At 42.5% G+C, this 26,272-nt stretch overlaps 1 protein-coding gene across 1 annotated transcript; it reads left to right on the top strand.

The window, feature by feature from the left end:
* The first annotated feature begins 2,745 nt into the window (after positions 1 to 2,745).
* On the top strand, positions 2,746 to 25,433 carry LOC117969702 (uncharacterized). Its single transcript, XM_059028568.1, has 38 exons — positions 2,746 to 3,933; positions 4,010 to 4,128; positions 4,392 to 4,545; positions 4,951 to 5,075; positions 5,372 to 5,561; positions 5,795 to 5,919; positions 6,021 to 6,267; positions 6,629 to 6,753; positions 6,971 to 7,175; positions 7,289 to 7,410; positions 8,213 to 8,411; positions 8,552 to 8,676; positions 9,689 to 9,923; positions 10,005 to 10,129; positions 13,924 to 14,182; positions 14,264 to 14,388; positions 15,143 to 15,371; positions 15,458 to 15,579; positions 16,607 to 17,798; positions 17,869 to 17,990; positions 18,431 to 18,701; positions 18,781 to 18,902; positions 19,223 to 19,448; positions 19,532 to 19,653; positions 21,055 to 21,262; positions 21,361 to 21,482; positions 21,566 to 21,761; positions 21,837 to 21,958; positions 22,051 to 22,150; positions 22,368 to 22,490; positions 22,696 to 22,868; positions 23,085 to 23,182; positions 23,382 to 23,509; positions 23,779 to 23,959; positions 24,348 to 24,492; positions 24,627 to 24,702; positions 24,939 to 25,103; positions 25,273 to 25,433. Exons 1-38 carry the CDS (start codon positions 2,802 to 2,804, stop codon positions 25,386 to 25,388), a joined length of 7,971 nt encoding a protein of 2,656 aa, XP_058884551.1. The 5' UTR covers positions 2,746 to 2,801; the 3' UTR covers positions 25,389 to 25,433.
* The last annotated feature ends 839 nt before the right edge of the window (positions 25,434 to 26,272 follow it).

Genomic DNA, 26,272 nt, shown 5'->3' with positions numbered 1-26,272 from the left:
AATTACATCACACCTGTTCATCATACCTGTTCTCTCCTCTGAACACCCACCCAGAGCAGGGAGAACTGCAGGCTTATATGGAGGTGACCATCACCCGATTAGCAACATCACTTAATTAATTTGGGAGATGACCACCTACACAAGGTTTTTAAATTGTGGATGGAGCTTCCCATCCATGCTGCTAACCAAAACCTACTGCTCTTCACGGTCACATTTAATAAAACAATAACATTTATAAATAAATAAATAAATAAATAAATCATTATAATAATATAATACAACAAAACAAATACAAAATCATAAATTGCACAGGGCCAGAGGGGTACCCCGTGCAGGGCTCCTCGCCCTGCCACATCTCCAAAGATAACATTATCCCGGTAGATGCTTTCAAAACAAGCCAAATTTAGCTGGAAAAATGCCAATCTGGCAGCACTGGGGGAGTAACCTAAAAGTTGCATGCGAGACACATGCAATACTTATTAAATGTTACCTCAAGTTCAATGTACAAATAAAACGTGAGTTTGTATAATTTGTTTTAGAAAAATCTATATTTTAATTGGCCACTTGTTTTCACCATACCTTATTACACTATGCTTTTTACTGTGGAAAACTTTTCTAAGGGGTGGTCTTTGTGCTCACATGGGGTTGGGCAATTTCACCTCATTACACTTCAGCGACCTCTACTGGTGAGGCACCTCTCCCCCTCTCTCCAGGCAGAGACTTTCCAGGCTGCTTTGAACACTACTGGCCTAAGCCCTATTTGTCCATTGTGTGTTCCTCCTCATATGTCCATTGTTGGCAAATACATGGCTAAATAATAATAATAATAATAATAATAATAATAATAATAATAATAATAATAATAATAATAACCAAATAATTATTCCTCATTCTTTTACACATTTAATAAAAAAATATTACGTTAAAAAAATAATAAATGCATTTCTAAATAATAATAACGACTACAGATAAATAATGAATCGACAAGAAAAAGTAAACAAAAATGAGCTAATAAACAGACGTACACAAACACCTAACTTTTGGCATCACATGCGATAGACCTATTGCTGGCGTCGGCAGAGAATCGTCCTTGTAATCAATATATTATATTTCCCGCCCAACCTAACCCTAAACCAATGGTGTCATGACACGCCCCGTAGTCATGGCTATGACCCACGCTTTAAAAAAACAAGTTTGCTGGTTGGATGGCTGAGATATGACTTGTTTTGTCGTCCTGACAAAAGGTATGAAATGACAGCGCGTCGGCATTTATGTGTGTCTGTGTGGTTACCATTAATCTAAAATAAAAGTGAACATTAATATATGTTTTAGTAAAGAAAACACTAGAGCACATCCTTAGCTGCTGCCCAAATGCGCTTGGTGATGGACGGTACCGCTGGCCCTCTTCTTTTGCAAGTTCATCTTATTCATCACTTTTGAGACCCTGACAGTCTTGTCAATGGAAACCCAGTGCCTAAAACATCCCCTTAGTATGTTTTGTCTTTCAGTGTACGACATATTCTACCACTGATAGAATGTGTTTTAAAGTTATCGATGATATATTACAACATCTCATGGATTCGTACCCCGGCACCTCTTCAGCTAGTTAAAAATATCATAAAGTGTTTTGCTCGCAAATGCGTTTTCTTAAAATTGTCAACACAGTCCGCTGCCAGAAACATTTAATTACGTTACGATTTCAGCTACGTGCCATAAAGATGTCGTTTTTTATACACAAATAAGCTTAGTTGCTTTGAAAAACGTTTTGAACGATACAAGCAGATTCTTACATGACTGCTTGATTGAATGAATAGTACACAACATGTTTCAGTATGAAAGCTGAACATGAATTTCAATAAACAACACGTTTTAAATGAAAAGAAAGGTGTAGCCTACTTCACTATAGTGAAAACTGGCCTTTGTTATTTTTAAATACCACTGCATCCGATTATTACTAGGCCTACTAACAGGAACAACATGTTATTTAGGGATGTTGACATTAAACGCTTGCATGCATACCTGACAAAGCGCGGACCATGGGTCAAATCAATGTTTGTGTAGGGTGCGGTGTATCGTTTTTTGTTTGTTTTTTTCTTGAGTCATCTGAATGCCTTTCCATTTTTTATTTCATTTGAAACCCTTTAAATACCAAACAATACCAAACACAATAATAGTGCATATACACAGAACAAAAATAAAGTGGACGGGCAAAATACATAGTCTCCCCCCAACCCCCCGTCCATTTAATTTATTTTTCTACACATACTACTACTTTGTATAGTGATGTAGAATATGCGATTATAAAATCTAATACTTGTACATGCTCTTCCAAATAAACTCGTTATGATTTTGAATGTGCGGTCGATCGATATTATTGTCATTGCTTGCGCCCCGGCACCTCTTTGTTTACACATTAAGCACTGGTGATTATCGTTTACAAGATCCATTGCTTCTTCATTTTTATTGTTTCTTTCATTACATTCATCCCTATATCTAATGTAATGCTATTTTCATCTTTTAAGTATAGGGCACGTTTACACACGTTTCTCAGTATACACATACTGACGGTTTTTGAAAATTAAATCAGGTGATTTTCTCTCGTGCAGAATTTAGTCTAGCAGTGCTTTACTAATGATCTAAGAATGCTGATAATTCAACGGCAGCAATTGGCTTGCCAATTGCAAATTCAATTAAAACACTTTAAGCCTCACAACTTAAATACCCGCGCCCGTAGAACACAGACATATTGACTGCTTTTTTTTGTGTGTGTGTTTTTTGGTTGCATTTTAGTTACAATAGCGATGTTACGGAGAGGGCAGGCGATGCTGCCTTTCTTCTTATTGGCCTGGGTCTTGAGGCTCACACAAGCTCTTGCTTCAGCTCATGATCGCCTGCAGGATGAAGCAGCTGCAAATTCCATGTCAGGGACAGGAAACTTGGATCGTGGAGGGAACTTGAGCTTAGCTACTGATTTAGCCATTACTTATGCTGAGGACCTTTTTTCTAAACAGGATTACTTTTCACCAAATGGAAAAGGTGAACTTTCTGAGATTGCTGGTTATTCTGCAGCTCAACAGAGGCAGTCTCTTGATCATGTGTTTTCTGAGTCTGATGCTACAAATGATGGGCTTTTTGATTTCAGCCAGCATTATAGGTATGATGAGGATGCACTTGAACAGCCTGGCTTTTCCAATCCAGATAGTGATGACTTCAATTCTGATTTGACCAAGAACTCTGTCCCTTTTACTGCTGACGACTACCCTATGGCTTCAGACTCTGAAGGCAATGTGGAACATGCACTTTTTACTGATCGGAGTAATGACCCTGATGACTTCCCAGAAGTCTCAGCATATGCTGATTTAGCTACTTCAGATAAAGAAAATGTGTCTAATACTGCTACCCTTGATCTCAATGATTCTGTTAATCTTGCAGCAGAAATGGGTATCAGTGAACTTGGGAAAGAGTTTGATTCTTCTGACCACAAGTCTGGTACCTATTCTGAAACCCTAGGCTATGATTCTGCTGCCTTTGCAGATCTTGAAAAGGAAGGCACTGATACTTTGCATCCTGGTGTGCATTCCTATCATCGCAAGGACCAAGTTACTGGTGACCTTAATGAAATGCATGTTTCTTCTTTTGACCGCTCTGTACTTACTGATATAAATCTGGAGTTGGATGAAGCGCTTTCTCCAGCTCTTAAGATTGCCAGTGCACTCAACTCTCCTGATCTCTCCAGAGGTCCCAGGGTGCCCAGCAGTATCTCTGATGCCTCTATAGGGCCCTATGGTACATTTAATCGACCTATTGCCCCACCAAGCCCCCTTCCTCATAGCACAGGAGAGCCAACCACCCTGGCTTCAGCAACTACATGCAGTGTTGCAGATATGGCCATCAAATTGTTTGGTGGAAGGCTGACAGACCTCAAAGTGCGAGGTAAGGATTCTTAACTTAGTATCTGTTTAATTCTGGAAGAGGTACGGTTATCAAATCTCATTAACTTCTCCCACAGCTGCCTTCATATTTGTTGAAGTAAGCAAGATTCCGCAGAGGTGCAGATACAAGGTGTTTGAGAGAAATGGAGTTGTCCACTTTACAACTGCCTTCAAAGGTTGCAATGTGAAGATACAGGTAAGAGTTGGATTAATAACTCCAAAAGTCTGCTACTATGCCATCAGATACGCACTTGCTTGTCTTGTACAGTATAAATGTTAAACTGACAAAGCAAATGCCACGGGACTGCTGTTCCATGTATACAATTAAAATTAAATTTAAGAAATTAAGTTTTTTTTTTTTTGTGAACTAGTGTATCTGCTTTCAACTTTGAGACTTTACAATCGCAGATGTTGGCTATAGCATTCCCATTCAACCTGACTTCTTACCTTTTCTTGCAGGGTGGGCAATATGTCCTGACCCTGATGTGGAGAAACCACTATGTGCATATGTCCTGTCCAATTTCTACACCTGATAAACCTGTTACAATCTGTGGTACAAGTAGCATGACCATCACACTCCCAGCAGGACCAGTAGAAGCACTTCGTGTAAAAAGTGAGTTGTTCCTGCCTGTCACTAAATGACATCTTACTTTGGAATGTATGGGTGTATTTGCTTCACCATATACCTTGCTGCAACTCCTTGCATGCATTTGAAACTGTTGCATATATGCTGCAGTACATGTTTAAAGTAGTAAATGTCCTTGAACAAAGACTATAGCACCCTTTTCAAAAGCATTTTGGATTTCGGTTTTAAAGTACTGGTGTGGTGGTGGTCCGTCTTGGGTGCACTTCAGTGATGGATGATACTGGGATCTGTGAGGAGGTGATGGTGGGTTTTTTGTAGCGGTTTCTTGTAACTAAATAAGATGTGTATTGTAGCCAGTTCCTCTCGCTGCTGTGTAGCCAATTGAGAAATGCTGCCTATTAATAGATCTCTCTAAATTTCTTCCAATTGTAGATAAATTAAACAAATGGGTATCCATTCACCAAGTTGCTGTTAAATGCAAATATCAACTGTTGCGTGATTCAGAGGGAAGGATCACTTTCACTACTTCCTACAATGGATGTCACGTGAGGAGATCGGTACGTGTATCCTGCTTTCCACCAGTATACGAAACGTTATGCTCTGTATACAGCCTGCATTGTAACCTAGGAAGAATGGACCAATACAGTATTTCACCTGTGTGCCCATACAAATTGTGTGACATATATATATAATGGGTTTATTTTCCTATTTAAATATTGGAATTGTTGCACTCAATTTGGCTGTTCACTTTCCTAATTAAAACTAGGAGCGCCTTCCTACCCATAGGAAGAGAGTACTGTGAAGATTAAAACTCCAGTGATGCCATTTTTTATTTATTTTTTGACCCTCCTAGATGGATCGTTACTTCTATAACATCTACTATCAAATGGCTCCAGGGAAGCTAGGACAGGCAGTCATGTCTTGTAGGACCGGAATTAATGTCACAGTCCCACCTGAAGCGTCTTTGCCGTCTGTATTTTGTGCCAAGTCTGGCATTATAATCAAATTGCCTAAGGGACGTCTTGATGCAGTCAAAGTGATAGGTGAGCTGCATCTATGGTCCTATGAATTCTGATCGTGTCAACCCACCCCCTCCTTTCTGATGGACATAGAAATTGAAGTTGTGAACCATTCACATGTTCAATTGCAGATGGTTCTTGGCTTGCTTGCTGGCTACTACTGGAGTAGTACAACTGAAGCCTCAAACACTGTCTTGTATAATAAGCATTTAGAAAAACTTGCTGTGCAGGGAACTCATGGAATTTGTCTTCTGCAGATGGTTTTGGCAAGGCAATAGCTGTCGGTAGTATTGCCAAGAAATGTAATTATCAACTCTTTCAAATGAAGACTGGACACATCATCTTGATTGCTTCCTTCCAAAGCTGTCAAGTTGCGTTTGTGGTAAGAATATTGCGGCCATGATTTATTAAATGTTGCTGCATGCTTCCAGTAAACTGCTTTAGTACAAGCAATACTGAGTGTGCAATTTCTTTGTTTTTAAGGATGGTTGCTTTGCCTTGAATATCAAGTTCCAGCATGCTGATCGTGTAATGGGAGAGGTCTCTGCGCTTTGCCATGCAGGTGGGGGGCCAAAACCAACTTCCCAACCTGATACTCCTACAACTCGAGATGTAACTTCCAGTATACTGTCTACAGTAATTCCTGTGGATGTGTCTGCTACCATCTGCAACAAGGATGGCATGACAGTAGTTCTACCCAATGGTCCTTGGTGGGGGATTAGAGTGAAAGGTGAGTGACCGAATTTCTTCTCCCCCCCCCCCCCCCCCCGTGCAAAACCTCCTGTGAATTTGAACAATGGTGGCACCTATACATAGATTCACATTTATTCATTCACTCTCCTTGGTGCCTTAGGGTGGGCATTCCACAGCACTGATTATCACAATGTTGTCCACTATTCTTGGCTCTTGGAAAGCGATCTAAACTGGTGACTATCTGAGTACTGATGCCTGCTTTTTAGCTGGTGTATTTGATTAACCAATGCATGGTGAATGTGTCTTGTGATCCTTTTTTTTTTTTTTTTTTTTGGCTTAAAGCTGTAGTGGCATTTCAAAGACTTGTACTTGCTGTAATGATGTCTCCTTTATTGCAGATCTTTCTGGCAAAGAGATCACTGTGACTAGTGATTTTGCAGAACGATGCCATTACAATCTCTCTCTGCATCTGGAGAAAATAATCTTTACAACTACCTACACTGGCTGTTTTGTTGCACAAGTGGTAAGTACATTTCACGTGACACTAGAACAGTTTTCATGATTACCTGGGGGCTAGCTTGATATGTAATCTTTTAATATTTTGGTTTGACCTTGAGCTAACATTGTCATCCATCAAGTTGAATGGGACTGGACATTGTTTGTACATCCTTGCATGGCAGTGGTACTTGTGCGAAATTGTATATGCTTTTACACGCCTTGGTCATTTATGTTCCTACTAGGGAGATCGGTATGTCCTGACTGTAATGTACAGAACAGCTACTTGGAATCAAGGGTCTGTGCGGATGGAATGCCCAACCAGTGCTGGAAGCCCTACAGAATTGCCACCTCTTCCAACCACTGTGGGGAAACCCATTCCTGTCTGCAGGTCCTCTAACATGACTGTGGTGCTGCCTGCAGGATCTCTGGAAAAAGTCTTGGTTCTAGGTGTGTTTACAAGATAGATTTGGATACTAGAACATTTTTTGCGGTGGGGTACTTGTGCTATCAAGGACTAGTCCTATCCTGGATGTGAACTCATGGATACATTTGTGTTGCAGATCACCTCAAAAGGCCAGTAAAAGTCATTGATGCGCCCAAGTCATGCAATTACAGCATGGTGGAGAGAAGAGGACAGATCCTCTTCACAGCTCCCTACAGTGCCTGTGATGTCAAGATCCTGGTAATTGTCTTCAGTGTTTGTGTACTCTCCACTATATAGGCAATTACACTCTGTATTTGGTGAAAAAAACTTGAAAGCACCAACGTTTTGGGGTATATTGGAACCCTGTAACGCTATGAAATGTCTTGGTAAAGTGGGGCTGGCTTATCAATGTAATTTTGAAAGCATGTTTGCCTTCAGCCAGCACTTGCATTTTTAGAGTTTGAACACTGTCCTGACAACAAGATCACCTCAATTTGATTATTGGATGAAGTCTTTGTTCATTTTTCAGAAGTAGCATCAGAGACTAGACACTGGGGGATGGTGGTGGCTGTCTACCTATCACTGTTTTGCATGTCTGGAGAACCCCTTGTCTAATTGTCATGGAAGGTGGTATTAACATTTTTAGCTTGCGTATCAGTTTCTGGGGACCCATGTGTCTGTTCATCTGCATGTCCCTTGCATCTGACTCTGGAGGTCTGTCGTCGTCCCCCCGTTCTGTACATACTGTTCTGGTAATCAACTTTCCATAACTGATGGCTAACGTTGCAGGTTTATATCCCCCTACACAACTTGTGATGAGACTGATAAATATATATTTTTTTAATCCTAAATTTACTTCTACTTCATAGAAAAATTGGTACAACATTTTATTTTGAATTTTATAGTGGTAACTGAGTTTTTGGGTGGATGGGCCAAATGGCCTCCCCTCCATGAATTATATTAATGGCATCAAATCAACTTTAGCTTAGAGTGGCATTTTGTCCAATTAATGCTTTCATACTTTGCCACTGTCCTCCTCCTTCTCCCCTTGTACATGTAGAATGGAAACTATGTCCTGGCCATTATGTATACAAGTTATTCTGGAGACTTTGCATCAGTGCAGATGGAATGCCCTACCACTGGAGAACCAACAAAACCCCCTCCCTCTACAAAACCCATTCCTCCAACTCCTGTCTGTGGAGCTTCCAGCATGATGGTGGAGCTGCCTGAGGGGCCTCTGGAACAAGTCAAGATAATGAGTAAGAATATTTTATTAATATTATATATGATCATTGTGTGTGTGTATATGTATGTATATATGTATGTATGTATATATATATATATATATATATATATATAGGTTATGATGATCCTCATGGAAACTGGTTTACTTTTGTAGATACCTCCAATGGGCTATGGGTAGCTGTAAAGGATGTCCCAAAGAACTGCAACTACACACTGATGAAGGAAAGAGGAAGAAACCTCTTCATAACCTCCTACAAGGCCTGTCATGTCTGGATACTGGTAATGACTAACCCTCTGATCTGGGCAACATGATATAAATGAGCAGGGCCCATGGTATTGGGTTCCATGCACTGTGCATATGTAATGAAGAAAGGCATTCAGATTATGGCAGCCTCTTGCTGGGTTTTTTCCTGGCTTTTATTTAAGCATACATGTGCTGTAATGATACTTCAGGAGTAAGCGCCTGCATTCTGGACCGGTTGTATTTGATCATTAATACGCAATATGTAGATCAAAGAACCAAAATAGAATTGCATTGTGGTAAGAAAATGGATTATTGATTAGGTCTCCACTTTGATGGCTTCAACTTTGGGCCAGCACCTTTTTTTTTGGGGGGGGGGGGGGTTACAGGACCTTGTGAGGATAGACTATGGCGACGAAGAATAACTTGTGGAAACGGATGCACGTTCTAAATAGAAATGACCCTAATCCCAATTTTTCTATAGCCAGAACAATTGTCCTAACAATATTCTTGCATCCACTGGGATATTGGGGCGTTTGGGAAATGGAATGCCCAAACTACAGGGACAAGGAATACTTACTCCTCCAAACATGACAGCTTTGAGGTACCTCAAGCAACCTTGTACAGGGGCTCCTGAGTGGCGCATCCAGTAAAAGCACTTGAGTAGAGTGCAGGATGCTCCCCGTAGTCTGGACGTGAGACACTCCCCAGGACCAGGTGCTTTTTGGCTGTAGTTGACGCTCTTCCTATAAATTCACAAGAAACCTTTATTTTTATTGTGTTTTACATGATCGTGGTCCTAAAAGCCCACTTCATTATGATCGTGTTCACACTATCCAGGTCCTTTTTAAAGGCTTAACTAGAAGAATCGCAGAGCCATATGGCTGGCCTTTAAGTCTACTAGTAATTTCTTGCATGCATCTGTAAGTTAGGCTTTGAATGTGTCACGTAGAACATTTGATTTCAACTAAATGAGAGTTGAGAAGTGTTCCCCACTGTAATTGCTTGCTACCAATGACTATGTTCTTGTGTCTACCCTTTTCTTTCCAGAATAAAAACTATGTCTTGACTGTAATCTACACAACTGCAACTGGGGTAAGAGGGATGGTGCAAATGACTTGTCCAGCTGTAGAGACAACATCCCTTACTACTAGGTCTACAAGTATTGGGAAGCCAGTGACTACTGGGAAACCTACAAAACCAACTCTCCCTCCCACTCCTGTCTGCAAAGCCTCCAGCATGACTGTAGCACTGCCCTCTGGGTCACTACAAGTTTTGTTATTGAGTGAGTTTGAATTTGGCTCCAGCATTTTTGGAGGGAACTGAGTAGTCCTTGGTAGTTCATGTCAATCTGGTTTCTTTGTAGATCTGTCCAATGAATGGGTAGATATCAATGCTGCTCCCAGTTACTGCAACTACAGTTTGGTGCAGGGAAGAGGCGGCAGGAACTTCTTTACAGCCCCTTACAGGGCTTGTGATGTCCGGATACAGGTAGGAATACATTGTATGGTAATCCTCCATTTGATCTGTGGTGGGGTTGGGGGGCATGACTGCTGTTAATCTTCACTAATTTGAAGGGAGAAAATGGAATTGAAATTCAGAGGAAGTGGCTTTGTACCCAACTACATAATCTTGATGTGCCAATTCCAAGACTTGCAGCTGTGACCTATCTCCACCCCCCCCCCCCCCCCCCATAGAATTAACCAGTGTTCATTCATGAAGTTGAATGAAACCTGCTCAATGTTACTTTTAAGCTATGGAATTACATGGCACTATGTGTTTCCATATACTTCATAAACTTGACATTTCAATTTGTAACATGAAATACTGTATTATGGCTTCTGATGGACTTTGATATATTGTAGTTTCTTTTGATTTGCATGCAGTGCCAGATTAACCTATTGCTGGGCCCTAGGCACACATACGCTTGTGGGCCCATACTCCTGAACAAATGGCCACATATATGCACACCTCTATACATTGTAGCCTTTTAAAACTAGCCCTGTACCTTTTTATTTTATTTTTTAAAATGATGATTCAGTCAATTTATGACTGACAATGAATGACAAACTGTAGAGGATGTGCTAAACACATTTCAGGAATAAAACTGAAGCCTACGTTAAATTCTGTACCACAGCTCAACAACGAATGCTCTTGATTTGCTGAATTAAAAAAAAAAGGCAAGTTCAATCAAAGTGAATTCTGGTGTTTTCAAATGTGGTATATTTCTGTACCTAATAGAATTCTGTGTCCTTTGATTTTCATGCTGACAGATGCATTCGTGTAAGTGGGTAATAACAATGTGTTGTAGTATTAATAAAAACAGAAATCCACTAGAGAACCCTGTGAGTATTGGAACACAACTGTGTATTAAGGTAGGCCTGCAGCACAAACATGGTTCTAAAATTAATTGGTATCTTTAACCCATTTATTAACCCACAAAACGTGTACATTGGTAGGCATGGACTCTCTGAGAAATTAACCAGCAAAGAATCTTCATTGCAAAACAACCACATGAAATACTGTGTTTAATATGAAATAAGTTCATACTGTTGGCTCAACACTCCTATGCTTCAAACTGTTGATTCACAATAAACTCAAGTACCAGTTTCATCACAAGCAAAAGTGATTAATTTGTGTTTTTATAACGTGTACATTAATAAACCGCTGGAAAAGGGGTAATACTATATGTTGCAAGACTCAAATGCACAAAACTGTTCTACAAAATAGTACAAATACACCACGGCACCAGTGTTAATATTGGGGAAACAAGTTCTGAATTACTTTCAGCACGCTCAAAGCTTCAACTGGTTTTAAAATGAATAACGTTAGAATGTATGGCTTGCATTCTATTACTGGAACAGGTTTGTTTTCTTGCGGCAGCTTCACTTTGCTAATGGCCTTCAAGGTCCATCTTTGCTGCAATAAATGTTTGCGCTTTTATTTTCCGGCACGTTAACTTTACAGATTTAACGAACGCTAAATTAGCAAACATTTCTTGCTCGCGAAATTCTTGTCTTGCACTATTCATAACTTGCCATTTAAGACACCCGGCGTCTATCTACCTTATTTCACAGCAGCCCTGGCGCTTAGTGGAGACCGGCGGTTATGTGAAGTTTTACTATGTAGTTATTTCTTTGCAGAGGCCTTTATCCAGGGTGACTTGCAATATCACGTTATTTTTTTACATACAATTACCCCTTTTATACAGTTGGGTTTTTACTGGAGCAATCTAGGTCAAGTACCTTGCTCAAGGGTACAGCAGCAGTGTCCCCCATCTGAGACTGCACTCCCGACCCTGTGGTCCAGAGCCCTCGCCACTACTCCACACTGCTGCCTACTATGTGTTCTCAATCCTAAAAATGTAGGTAATTTGGGAACGCAGAAGGATTTGCTAGCCTCTTGCCAGGACTTGTTCAATGATACCAACACAGTTAAGTGTGTTCCAGCACACTTTTCTTTTATAACAAATGGGGAAACAAAACCTAGTTCCCTCTGAGCCCTAACTAAACTTTGTCCTAACTCTGTTGGGGAAGGGCTGAGCTTTTTATCCCTCGTTTTGAAACTATGTAAATTGCAATCTGAAATTGTAAACCCAGTCCAAAATATGCAATTCAAAACTGTTCCTCTGTACAGTAGTCTTGTGGTGAATTGTATAGGTGTGTGGTGCACACGGCTGATACTGCTAGACATGGCTGAGATTTAGCTACCAAAAAGGAGCATCAGACGGAGGCAAATGCCAGTTAAGGAATTCTGACCGCCAAAACCTTAGATGGGTTATAGTGTGTTTTTAAACTGTTGCAGTTAAGCAAACTTAAACCGTCCCGTCATTCTTTTGTGTCAGGAGGGGCTGGAGATCCTGTATTTGAGCAGCTAAGAACTTTTTGTTTAATTGCATGTTCTTCCAATGCCATAACAGCAAGTATAGAAACACTTTTACTAAATGTTTGAAGTTAATGATTCCTGAAGTTGTGTAATTTGGCAGTTGTACTGAAACTTGATTTTCAAAGTTTGATAGAGAATTAGGTGTGTAATACTGTACCCTGTCATTCTTTCATTTAAACAAATGCATAGTGTACTACAGAACACTTGTGTCATTGGTTGGAATGAGTCTTTTTATACAAGGCATGAATTCGACTGCACCATCAGTTAGGTGTTGCGCTTTCTTGTGTGTGCATTTGTATAACTTGATGGATTTTGGCAACGAGATGATTTGTTGTAGGGTGTATAAGCACTGACATCCCCTTGTGGTTACTTGGTAAAGCCCAGCCATGAAGCATTTGACCGGCTGTACAAAATGTGACTGAAGCAGCTTTGTGAAGATATTCAAAGTTCTCAAAGAACCTACGGTGTATGGCAAGTGGTGGATTGAAGTCATGATAAGCGAGGTGATATGAAACGGGTTCATCTGTACTTGTGTAAACGTTACATTAGTTGCAGTAATTAATACCTGTTTGCTTATCCATACGAATAGATTATGCAAACTAGTATTTGTCCCAATTAGCTTGGACAACTGACTATTGTAAAGCAAATCTTCACAAACATAACCGTATTATCCCCTGTCTCCTTCTCTTCAAGCAATACATTCGGCTCTTTAATCCCTCCCAGAGTTAAAAGCAATTTCACCTGCACTCGGACCTGTCGACTCCCCTTTTTACTGGGCGTCTCCCTTACTTTAGGCCCTTCTCCTTGGCTTTTTTTTTTTTTTTTTTCTCCCATATTTTAAACTTGTATTTTTGCAAAAGTAATTTCTCTCCAATGTTTCGGGTTCTAAAAATCTGTTACTGCAGCGCAATTGCTGCCTGTCGCACTTTTTTTTAGGACCCAGGTTATGCCTGTGGCAGGCATGCATTCAGGTCCTCGTATGACAATGTGTTCACTGGGACAGTTTAGGTTTAACTAGTCTCGCAATGCATTTTGATATGTTCAATGTCTCTGGTACCTTTTTCACAGCAGGACTACACTTGAAAGCATTGGTGTGTTCAAGCCTAAGCTATCCCAGTGGTGCAAATTTGGCATGATGGCGCTAGAATGTAGTGCATGGCGATCTAATCTGGCACCACAATTTAATGTTGCTGATGCTAGACACATTTTTAAGCATGAATATGGGTGGGATGTAGAGCTGGAGTACATTTTTAAATTTTACCGTAACACACTAAACTCCACTTTTGAGGCAAGATGGTTGCCAGCTATGGAAGCCTCCCAGAGTTGAAGCAGATGAGATGATGTACACTGTCGTGGAATAGTCCTTCCAGTCTTCAACTTGTGTCCCTTCACTTTTTCAGAATGGAAACTACATGTTGACCTTGCTTTACATAACTGCTGCTGATAAACGAGGGTACTTGGACATTAGATGTCCCACCACTGGTGGGGAGCCAACAGAGACTACTAGCCCCTCTGGTGGGGAGCTGACCGGAACTACTGCTGGAGAAACGACAACTAGTTGGAAACCTACAATGCCTACTCTCCCTGACACTGCTCTCTGCAGAGCCTCCAGCATGACTGTAGAATTGCCCTCTGAGTTGCTTCAAGTTCTACTATTGAGTGAGTTTGAATTTGGCCCAAACCCTTTTTGGGAGGGAACTGATCCATCTTGGTAGGTAAAGTAACTTTGTTTTTGTATAGGTCCGTCCAATGAATGGGTAGATATCAGTAATGCTCCCAGTTACTGCAACTACAGTTTGGTGCAGGGAGGAGGCGGCAGGAACTTCTTTACAACCCCCTACAGGGCTTGTGATGTCCGGATACAGGTAGGAATTGTACATTGTATGCTAATCTGAAGATTAATCTCTAATACTACCTTGATACCCCTTCTCCCCTAGCACATCCGACCTGCGAGGGCTCGATGGGGTACGGGTACAGGTAGTTCTCAACTGGCTTTCTCAAGCCGAACCAAACTGCACAGCATTCTTTTAGCACCCAAACAAACTAGATGACTATCCTTAAATGAGATCATTGTCAAATCCTATTTAAACCCCCCATTCAACAAAACTAATTTTAACTAAATCAATTCAGGGATTGTTTTTAGACATTCCTAAATATTTAGAAACTATAGCAATACAGCTGTACTGTTGGTTTTTTTTTTAACAGTTTGTGCTTTTGACTAACTCGGTAACTGTCTTTCACTGCGTGTGACGTTGGTAGCTCTGCAGTGGAAAAACAAAGGCATAACATGGGGCAGCAGTGTGGAGTAGTGGGTAGGGCTCTGGACTCTTGACCGGAGGGTTGTGGGTTCAATCCCCAGTGGGGGACACTGCTGTTGTACCCTTGAGCAAGGTACTTTACCTAGATTGCTCCAGTAAAAACCCAACTGTATAAATGGGTAATTGTATGTAAAAATAATGTAATATCTGTATAATGTGAAATAATGTATAATGCGAGATCTTGTAACAATTGTAAGTCGCCCTGGATAAGGGCGTCTGCTAAGAAATAAATAATAATAAAATAATAATAATAATAATAACATCCTTCTGCATTCAACTAGTTCTGTCCCTTCACTTGCAGGATGGAAGCTACATCTTAACCTTGCTCTACATAACCATTGCTAAGGGAGGCTACGTGCACATGAGATGTCCAATAAAAACCACTACTAAGCCAACCAAGACTTCTAGAACCCCCACTACCAGTATCACCACTGTAGGGGTGACCGAGACCCCTGCAACTGTGGTCTGCACCGCCTCCAGTATGGTGGTGGAGCTGCCCAAGGAACCTCTAAGACTTGTGAAGGTTCTAGGTGAGTTAGGCTTTGGATATTGGAGGGGCATCATGTCTGACACTGTAGGGGGAGTCTTTATGGCAAATTTCTCTTTTCTTTTGTAGATAAATCCAACCGGTGGGTAGCTGTCATTGATGCTCCCAAGTACTGCAACTACACCTTGTTGCAGGGAAGGGGAGGGAACTTCTTCATAACCCCCTACACGGCCTGTGATGTCAGGATATTGGTAATCCTTTTGTGTAATTGGAGGTGGTGAACCCTGTCCAATTGTTTCACATTATCAAGTCCATATGGCTTCTGCCTTTGCCTAAAGGCAATGTAATTAAGACACTTGCTCTCTCCGTGTCGAGCATTCTTTTAAATCAAGCTTCCTGAAGTGTTTAGTGGTGGTGTGATTGGCCCAACTTTCTCTGCTTCCCTCTTGTCCAAGTTTTTATCGTGACTCTCCAACACTTGTGACTTCACACTAGAACCGCTGCAGTTACTTGTACCTAAAACCACCGCACGCAGTATTTGTGATTTTCATTTTAAACATCCGTATTAAAATGGAAGGCAACTATGATGCAACAACTTTTATTCAAGCATGTCCTAGCAAACATCTGCATGACCAAACACTATTTAAAAGGAACAATTAAACATAAGGGGTTACTTTCTAGCGTGCCACAAAGCACTACTTTTAAATGAAACTAGTGTGTAAACGGGTATATGTACATACTAAAAACAAATGTGTTTACTTTTAAAACAGAAGTAACATGCGTTTCCTCTGTGTAGCACTGAATCCAGGATGAACTTCAGCAGCCTGCTGCTTTTACATTTCTCTGATCAATGTTTTTGCTGAAGCGCTGTGGCTAGCTTCAAGAGATTTTCCCCAGTGCATTCCTTGTACAAAATGAAGGAATTGGTGGTTGTCGGGTCTAGTACAGATAACCAGCTTGTATTAAATAACAAAAAAAAGCATCTTGTAAAAGGCAGTCAAAATAACTGCTGGCAGTTCTATGTGGGAGGGATTGTATCTTCCCTTTTGTGATCCTGCCTTTCCAATACTGTCGGGATATTTAATACATGTAGTGAGTCCTAAACGGACAACCGCATAACATTCAGCCATGCAGAGTTACTTAATTTTTGAAAGCCTTGTCAAAATGGCTGCTGTGGAGGTTCTAGTGTTAATATCCGATTGGATATCTGCATCTTGTGTGGTGCAATTTTAAAAGCGTTGATCAGTTGGGTATATTAAAGATGTTTCCTCATTCTAGAATAACAACTATGTTTTGAAGATCTGGTATTTGGCAACTGGTGGCAAAAAAGGGTATATGGTGATGAAATGCCCCACCGATGCTGGAGAACCCACAAAAGCACCAACAACTACTTGGGAGCCAACCAAGAGTACCAGGACCACCATCAGGAAGACTACCATAACAACCATTGGGGAGCCGACCAGGACCACCAGCAGGAAGACCACCAGCAGGAGGCCTACCAGGACCACCAGCAGGAGGACTACCACAACAACCATTGGGGAGCCAACCAGGACCACCAGCAGGAGGACTACCACAACAACCATTGGGGAGCCAACCAGGACCACCAGCAGGAAGACCACCAGCAGGAGGCCTACCAGGACCACCAGCAGGAGGACTACCATAACAACCATTGGGGAGCCAACCAGGACCACCAGCAGGAAGACCACCAGCAGGAGGCCTACCAGGACCACCAGCAGGAGGACTACCACCACAACCATTGGGGAGCCAACCAGGACCACCAGCAGGAAGACCACCAGCAGGAGGCCTACCAGGACCACCAGCAGGAGGACTACCACAACAACCATTGGGGAGCCAACCAGGACCACCAGCAGGAAGACCACCAGCAGGAGGCCTACCAGGACCACCAGCAGGAGGACTACCACAACAACCATTGGGGAGCCAACTAGGACCACCAGCAGGAGGCCTACCAGGACCACCAGCAGGAGGACTACCACAACAACCATTGGGGAGCCAACTAGGACCACCAGCAGGAGGCCTACCAGGACCACCAGCAGGAGGACTACAACAACCATTGGGGAGCCTACCAGGACCACCAGCAGGAGGACAACCACTGGGGAGCCAACCAAGACCACCAGCAAGAGGACTACAACAACCATTGGGGAGCCTACCAGGACCACCAGCAGGAGGACAACCACTGGGGAGCCAACCAAGACCACCAGCAAGAGGACTACGACAACCATTGGGGAGACTACCAGGACCACCAGCAGGAGGACTACCACGGGGAGGACTACAACAACCATTGGGGAGCCAACTAGGACCACCAGCAGGAAGACCACCACAACCACCATTGGGGAGCCGACCAGGACCACCATTGGGAAGACAACCAAGGCCCCTACAACTGTGGTCTGCACAGCTTCCAGTATGGTGGTGGAGCTGCCCAATGAACCTCTAAGACTGGTCAAGGTTCTAGGTGAGTTGGGTATTTGAGGGGCATCGTGTGACACTAATGGAGGCTATGGTAACTTTCTCTCTCTTTGTAGATAAATCCAACCAGTGGGTAGCTGTCATTGATGCTCCCAAGTACTGCAACTACACCTTGTTGCAGGGAAGGGGAGGGAACTTCTTCATAACCCCCTACACGGCCTGTGATGTCAGGATATTGGTAATCCTTGTGTCCAAGCTCACCTAGCTACTCAACACTGTACTGTGTGCCTTCTCTCCCCTCCAACCAAACTTCTGTGCTTTCATTAAAGCTTCATATACTGAGCATCAAAAGAAACGTGTCTTTGTATTTGGATAAAATTCACTAAATGTGATTGAAAAATGACTTCTGTTTTAGAGCAGGTGCAGTGACTTTTTATTGTGCTGATTTAACAATTGACATCACGAAGATGCTGCAAAATGATCTGATCTTGGGCATTTTTTTTAAATGTGTTGTAATAGTCCAGTTTCTTTTGTTGCTCAGTATATAAATTTTTAGGCAATGGTATGATTGGCCCAACTTGCTCTGCTTTCCTCTTGTCCTTCTGTTAAATTAAGTTCATATTTCCATCTTGTGTGATTAACCATGGAATCAATGTTGGTATTATATATTTGTTCTAGAATAACAACTATGTTTTGAAGATATGGTATCTGACAACTGGTGGCATAAAAGGGTATGTGGTGATGAAATGCCCAACCAGTGCTGGAGAACCCACAAAAGCCCCAACAACTACTCCCACTACATGGGCGCGAACCAAACCGACCAGGACCACTGGAATTGCTACGAAGACAACTGTGACAACCACTGGTGGGGAGCCAACTGTAGTCTGCACAGCCTCTAGTATGGTAGTGGAGCTGTCCAAGGAACCTCTGGTACTAGTAGAGCTTCTAGGTGAGTTGGGTTTTTTGATCCCATGTGGATGAACTTGGCAAGGGCACTAGGGGAATTTTTATGCACTCTTCTCTTGTAGCTGAATCCAGCAAGTGGGTAGCTGTCATTGATGCTCCTGAGGATTGCAACTACACCTTGGTTCAGAGCCGAGAAAGGAACTTCTTCAAAACCCCCTACATGGCGTGTGATGTCAAGATTCTGGTAATCCCATTTCTAGCAAAATAGGCTACTCCTGTACTTCTATTCAAACTTGGACTGTAAATACACAACTGTAAAGGGGTTTCTGCAAGGTGATGGTCTAATGCCATAAGGGGAGGGGGGTAGAGAATGAACCCAAAGTAGTGCTTGCAAAACAGATGGGGCTGGTTTCACATACCCTGACTTGTACTGCTCTTGGATTTCCTTATGTTGTATGAAGTACTCCAAAGACCCTCATTGGGGATTAGCTGGTTCCAGTTTCTGCTTGTGAGTTTACTTTCCTTTTACCCTAAACCTTTTTTTATATGCAAATTGAATTCTAGAATGAGAACTACTTCTTGGCCTTGCGCTATACAACAATTGATGGTAAAGTAGGGTATGTGCAGATGAAATGTCCAACCAGTGCAGGAGAACCAACAAAAGATCCTGCAACTACAAACACGACCAGGAAATCAACAAGGACCCCCCCAGCACCAGATGTGGTGTGCAACTCATCCGGAATGATGGTGGAGCTGCCCAAGGACTCTTTAGACCTAGTGGAGCTTCTAGGTGAGTTGGACTTTTGGCCGACACCTGCAAATTTGTCCATGGGACAGTAGTGGAATCTTACGGTAACTTTTTTCTTGTTGTAGATTATGCCAACAAATGGGTAGTTGTCAACAAGGCTCCCATGTACTGCAACTACACCTTGCTGCAGGGAAGTGGAAGGACCCTTTTCATAACCCCCTACAAAGCCTGTGATGTCAGGATACTGGTAATCATGGGGAGGGAGGTGTGGGATATTTTAAAACACCTGAACAATGGTACATGGGTGTTTTTGTGTGTGATTAGATGGATGGATGATTGTATGATATGGTTAAATGCATATCAGCTTGTGACTGACTGGTGCAGTGCAAAGAATGTAATGTCCAAACTGCTGTTTTCCCAAAAAAGCCTTTTTTAATATCAAAGTCCATCAATAATAATTCCAAATAAATAAGCCCTGCTACCAACGATGGTATTGGGGCAAAACAGTTTGGAGTCCAAAAAAGATAAACCAGACACTAAGATAGCCACAATCCTCCGTGCCCGTAAACAGTGCTTTATTCCTTTAGGGGGATCGTGGTGAGGGGCGTGCTCTGGGGTAAAAGTTGGCTCTCCGGCTACAGCCTCCCATCCTCCTGCTCCTCTAGAAAACACAAACCCTTAACGCACAGAAAATAAACGGCTCCAGCCAGTTGCTCTATTTTCTCAGCGCAAGGGGAGGTACGGACGTAGCTGCTGCCCCTTTGTACCCAGCAAACTCCTGCCCGCGGTTAATGCGTCGCCATGGTTTCTCCAATAGAGGGCGGCCCTGCAGCTGACTGCAATGGAATCGTCCCGAGTACTTGCAGCTATGCGCCCCTCCTAATATGGTCACCTCCCGGCTTCCACCTACCACAGAGGTGGCAGATCTAGGAGGCAGCATACCTTCCCCCTTACACAGCGCCCTTTCTAGTTGGGAGGGAGATTTTACAGCATTGATCCTTCCTCTCTCTCCATCACACGGCTATATGTATAAGCTGCTTTAATTGCATAAAGCTGCATGGTCCATTTTGTATGTTGCATTTTAATTTGGGTAATTGCGTAATGCAAACCATGTACACCCTAAGCTTTGACATGACATTTTGAACCCTGTTTTATGGCTGCTTAGCCCAAGGTTCTATATATATATATATAAAAAAAAAAAAAAAAAATTGTTGCAGTTTGGGGAAGTAGATCAGACAGATTGGTAACCTGCCATTTCTTGCTCAAACTCATTCTCCAGGAAATCTGAGCATCAAATCATAGACATTTTGAAGTGATGTCAGATATTTGGAAGTAGTATAAATGCATCTTGCTGGCAATATTGTTTGCAACTACCAAAGTGCAGCTCCATCCTGAAACTTCAGCAACACACTGCAGGCTTGAAATGTAAACAGATTTAGTTTTGAAACTAGTCCAGGTAAGTGTGATCCCACTGAAGTGGGACAACAAATTGAAGGCATTATTGCAAGAGTGTGCCTAGTAGATCTTCTGGTCTGCTTCAAAGCAAGCCATTTGACACCTGCTGACATGACCAAAATGTCTGGACTACTACCCGAAGCCTGCAATTTGCTTGTTCTACATTCTGAAGCCAACTTCCTCCTTGTTCTAGAATGAGAACTACATCTTGACCCTCCGCTATACAACTTCTGGGCAACAAGTTTATGTTCACATGAAATGCCCCACCAGTGCTGCAGCACCCACAAAAACACCTTCCTCTACAACCACTACTGGAAAACCACCAATACCCACTGTCTGCAAAGCCTCAGTCATGACAATAGAGCTGCCTGAAGGACCAATTGAACAAGTAGCCCTGATAGGTAAGTTGTGCCTTGGCCCAGGTAACTTTCCTCCCGAATTGCTTGGCAGTGAGGATAACCCTGGAAACCCAATTTCGTGGCATCCTTGCCTTTTGCAGATAAATCCAACACTCTGGTAACTGTCAAAGATGATACCAGAAAGTGTGGCTACAGCTTGGTGCATGGGAGAGGAAAGAACCTCTTCACAACCCCTTACACAGCCTGTGATGTGAAGATGCTGGTAAATATTTAGCTTTTTGTATTGTTGCATATGAATTTTAAAAGCATGTACATATGCTCTCCCCTCCCTTAATTCTCTTCCAGAATGGGAATTATGTCCTGACTCTAGCATATGTAACCCTTACTGGGGAAAGGGTACTGGTGCAGATGAAATGTCCAGTCAGTGCAGCTTTACCAACAGGGTTGCCGCTCCCTCCCTTTGGGGTTTCTGTCCTCTGCAGTGATACTTGCATGACAGTGGAACTTCCTGGGGGACTGCTACAAGATATCCAGTTAATGGGTGAGTTGGCTTGGTACACAGTAATTTGGGTGCTGTAAAACAGAAAGCATGCTCTAAATGTGGCATCTGTTGTAGATGAATCCAACAACTTGGTAGCTGTTACCAGTGCTCCCAAGACTTGTGGCCTCAGTTTGGTGAGGGGGAACGGCAAGAACATCTTGACCGCTCCTTACAAGGCCTGCAATGTCAAGATACTGGTAAGCGGAGGGCAATTGCAGCTGTAATCCCCATTTGTATTGGGAGTGATCAAAATACTGTCAGGAATGAGCAACTCCCTTTCCACTTCTAGAACAACTTCTACATCCTGAGAGTCATTTACACCACTCTTACTGGGGAGCGAGGAGATATACAGGCCAAGTGTCCTGTTCCTGGTCTAGTACCACGTGAGGGTAAGTGTTTATTCACTGGACACTTCTTCATAATGCAGGAATGCTCAAGTCTGGTGCTGCTCGTCTACCAAATCTGCTGTTGCTGCATCATGTTTGTTTTACTTGAATGCCGTGTGCCTTTTGACCAAGTCTCTCGGATTTCCCTACCCAAGATGTTAACCTAAACTACAGGGTCTTCCCTATACAATGTGAAACATTTAAGTGTACTGTTTTGCAGGGTGCAAGATACCAAGAAGTCAGCAGGTTGCTTGTGGTCCACCTAATGCTGATCCACAACTGTGTGTGGCCAATGGATGTTGTGTGGATGCAACAACTTCCCAGTGTTACTATCCTTTGAATGGTATGGCTTGGTTTTAATATAGTACTGCTCATCTAATGAGCAATCCAGATTAACTGAACAGCTTGTATAGGAAAATTTGGAGAGGGCGGGGAGATAATTGACTTCAATTGCAATCTTGCTGTACAGGAGACCTGGTCCTTCAGGTAAACACTTTCACAAGCTTCACTATTTGCATTAATGGAATTCTTTGCTTCTACTTTTTCAGCATGCACTGCAGATGGCCATTTTGTATTCTCCGTAGACCGCACCTCAACTAAGCCAGAAATCGATCCTGGCAGTCTAGTAATTGCAGGAAACCGATCATGTGCCCCAGTAATCTGCACTCCAGACTTTGCCATCTTCAAATTTCCTGTGACTGGCTGTGGGACACATGTCTTTGTAAGTTCCCTCCTCCTCTGGGGTTTGCTAGTTTTGTCACTACAACAAAGGTTAGGATTTTAGGCTACAGTCCTTGTAGCCATATGTTTTTTTTAAAGGGTGGTGGTAGGGTGCTAATCTAATGCAATACCACTGGTTTTGCACTGGCCCAGTTGATTTTCCAATCCTCCTCCCATCTGCTTCAGTTCTCACCCACAAGCTTTTTTGTTTCTGTAGACGGTGGCGGAGACTACAATTTATCTTGCTGAAGTTCATGGCTTGGTTCGGGGGAACCAGCAGATGTATGGACAAATTACCAGAGATGGCCCTTATCGGTAATTTCTTTTACGAGCTGGGAAGTGTCGGTTAACCCACTTGCTGAAAGACACCTGTTTTCCAGCATACGTTGCTGGTTGTAATGGGTGGGTTGGGACCCCATGATCGGAGTATGGGTTTTGTCAAGGAATGGACCATCTCTGCCAACTGGTATCTACATTGATTCTTTCTCTTCACTGTCTCCTCTCTGCACTGCAGTTTCCAGGTGGAATGTCGCTATTCTAAAGGGCATTTGGCCAGCACTGGTTACTTGGTGGTGAACCCACCGCCTCCATCAGCAGCCTTGGCTTTTGGCTCACTTGGGGTTAGGTTAAGGATTGCCACAGGTAATTGAACATCATGCATGATGTCTAACCTTTATTTTTTATTTTTATTCCATTAATAAGTACACTACAGTTCTTGATGAGAGGGTCGTGGATGTCAGAACTTCTCCTCCCACTTGGTCTTGTGGTGCTGTAGCCCTATGTTGGGCATCATGTCCCGTAATGACTGCTAGGTTTGACTGGCTGAAGTCCCTCTTTCAATGGCTGGTGTATGAAGAGATGCACACGGAGTACCTGGTGTCCAGTTATTCTAAAGCACTTGTCTCTTGCAGACACCAGCTACACTAGCTTCTACCCTCGGTCCCATCTGCCCCTGAGCTTCTTGCTTGGAAGCAAGGTGTATCTGGAAGTGCAGCTTGTAAACCCTCCTAACCCCAATGTAGTTCTGCTGGTCCACTACTGCATCGCCTATCCCCAGTCCTCTCAAGCTGCCTGGGTGATCCTCTATGAAGGGTGAGTATCCTGAATCATCGACGGTGTTCAAGTATCCTGATGTCTCCATTTGTCTGGACAAAGCAACATGCCAGATATGACTACTGACCAAATTGCTGACCTCTTTATTCTCTCCTTCTGAAGTCAACCCTTCATACTCTTACCCACTCAACGGCTGCATCAGCACCTACTTGTATTGGAGCTGTTTTATACAGGATTTGTAATTTCGGCAACAGGTTAAGGGAGTGGCTCAGATTATCCAATACTATTGGCTGCAAACGCCTGAAGTAAATCTTTGCACGCTATTTAGACTGTCGCAGCTGCTAGAAGTGTGGCAATATGGCTGCCATGCACTTCAAGCCTCCTAGTTGGCAGCTGTCTGACTCCCTTCTGAATTTCTACCCCACAGTTGTCCCAACATCCTGGATTACAGCAGTGCTGCTGGCCTCCATGTGAAATACAATAACATGCCTGTATCCAAGCACACTCGACGCTTTGAAATACAAAGCTTCCAGTTCCTGGACTACAAGACCAAGCAGCATTTGGATGAGGAAGTGAGTTTTTTGTTTGTTTTAATAGTGGTCCAATCATGTACTCCAAGCTTGTCTCCAAATGCCTAGTCATAAATGGTATATTTTAGACAAATGCCGATCTACAGCTGCTCTAATGCCATTTACTTTCTTTTTAGATCTATTTTATGTGTTCAACTGAAGTGTGTTCCCCAGAACACCGTGTTTGTAATGAAGGATGCTTTGATGGGAGAGGTATGTTGCTGAAAAGCACTCTAGACCCACAGTTTCTGAGGATGTTAGTCCTTTTTGAAGTTTGGCTATTTTTAGGTCTAGCCTTAAATTTTATTGCATCTTGCATTATATATATATATATATATGTAATTTTTGACTTCCCCTGAAGTATTTACGTTCTGCTCCCCTGACTAACATTTGGGCGATCGTTATACCACTTGATTTAAAATGTTCCAGTTAACTTTCCCCTTCCACAGATATGCCTGTTCCAGTAGATCTTGGTGTGGGAGGGCGCTGTGCAGGAAAGCCCTGTCCTGGGAAATCCAACGTAGTCAAGCGAGCTGCTCATGGTCATACTGGCCTCATCGCTGTCGGTGAAGGAACCTTCCTTTTGGATGAGCCTGTGCCCCATGAACAAATGGGTAAGTGATTTTGAGATCATGTGGATTAAAGCAGTACTACCCTTTTTCATGTATTGTTTCCTTGAAGATGGAGGTTGCCCTCTTTGGGCCAAAGCCAGACCTGAAGCTTATTCCTCACTTGAACACCAGAATGCTTTGCCAGTAACCGTTTTATTTCTTCCTCTTGCAGAGAAGCACTGGACACACTTCCATGGTCTCCTGGGGCTGCTTGCTCTGCTGGTCTCGGTATCTGTTGTAATGCTCTTCCTCAAAAAATGGGTTGTCTTGCAAATGGCCAGGTCCTAGAGAAGCAGTCTCTAACTTGAATAAACCTTTTATCTTGTGTTGAAATTGTCTCCTCCTTGTGGGTTTATTTCCCCTGCCAACTAACTTTTAAAATCCTGCACTATTATTGTCAAGAAGGATTAGAGAAACTGACTTGTATGTTAGTAAATTTGCTGGCTTTTTTTAAAAAATGACTGCTGCATTATTTTTAGAGCGCTTCATCTGGTGCTAGTAAAGGAGTTGGTACATTGCCCCCAGAACCATTGACTTGCTGATCTATACAATTGGAACATATGATCTTGTGTGGGCATATTCAGCTGGAATACATGTGGCACTAGTGTTTAATCGGTCTTTGGCTGTGATGTAACTTAAAACGTGAGTATCGGTGTTTCTTAAACTGCACAGATGCCATTTCTTAATCGGTGTTAAGTTTATTTCATACACGCAGGGAAACCAGTCAAAGTATAGAACCGATTACCAGTTGTTACATCTTTTACATGACATTAAATACCCTTCTGCATAGGTGTCTCTCTCCTCCTCTTCCTATAACACTCAACCAATGGCAAAGGGACAATGCATTATTCTGGTCACTATGTACCATGTGCACTCCAATCGGGGGGGAAAAAACAAGTTTCTCTTGATTAGTTTATACAAATCTCTTATCGGCCCCTTTTGAAGTGTCTGGCTCCTTCCAGATCCCCCTGAAGACTAGCTTTATGACCCCTCATAAACCAGCTGTATATTCGAAGCAAAAACTTGTTTAATTAGTTTTATACCCCACAGCGGACTCCCCGAAGGGCAAACGTCTTTCATGTCGGGGCTGGAGGTCAAAGGACTTGTTTGTACAACCTTGTGCTGCTGGCCAGTCATTTTTGCTTTGACACAATCAACTTTTCAGTTGTCGT

This window comes from Acipenser ruthenus, chromosome 8 (assembly GCF_902713425.1).
Source record: "Acipenser ruthenus chromosome 8, fAciRut3.2 maternal haplotype, whole genome shotgun sequence".
NCBI lineage: Eukaryota > Metazoa > Chordata > Actinopteri > Acipenseriformes > Acipenseridae > Acipenser > Acipenser ruthenus.
This window is presented reverse-complemented; position numbering and strand designations above follow the sequence as displayed.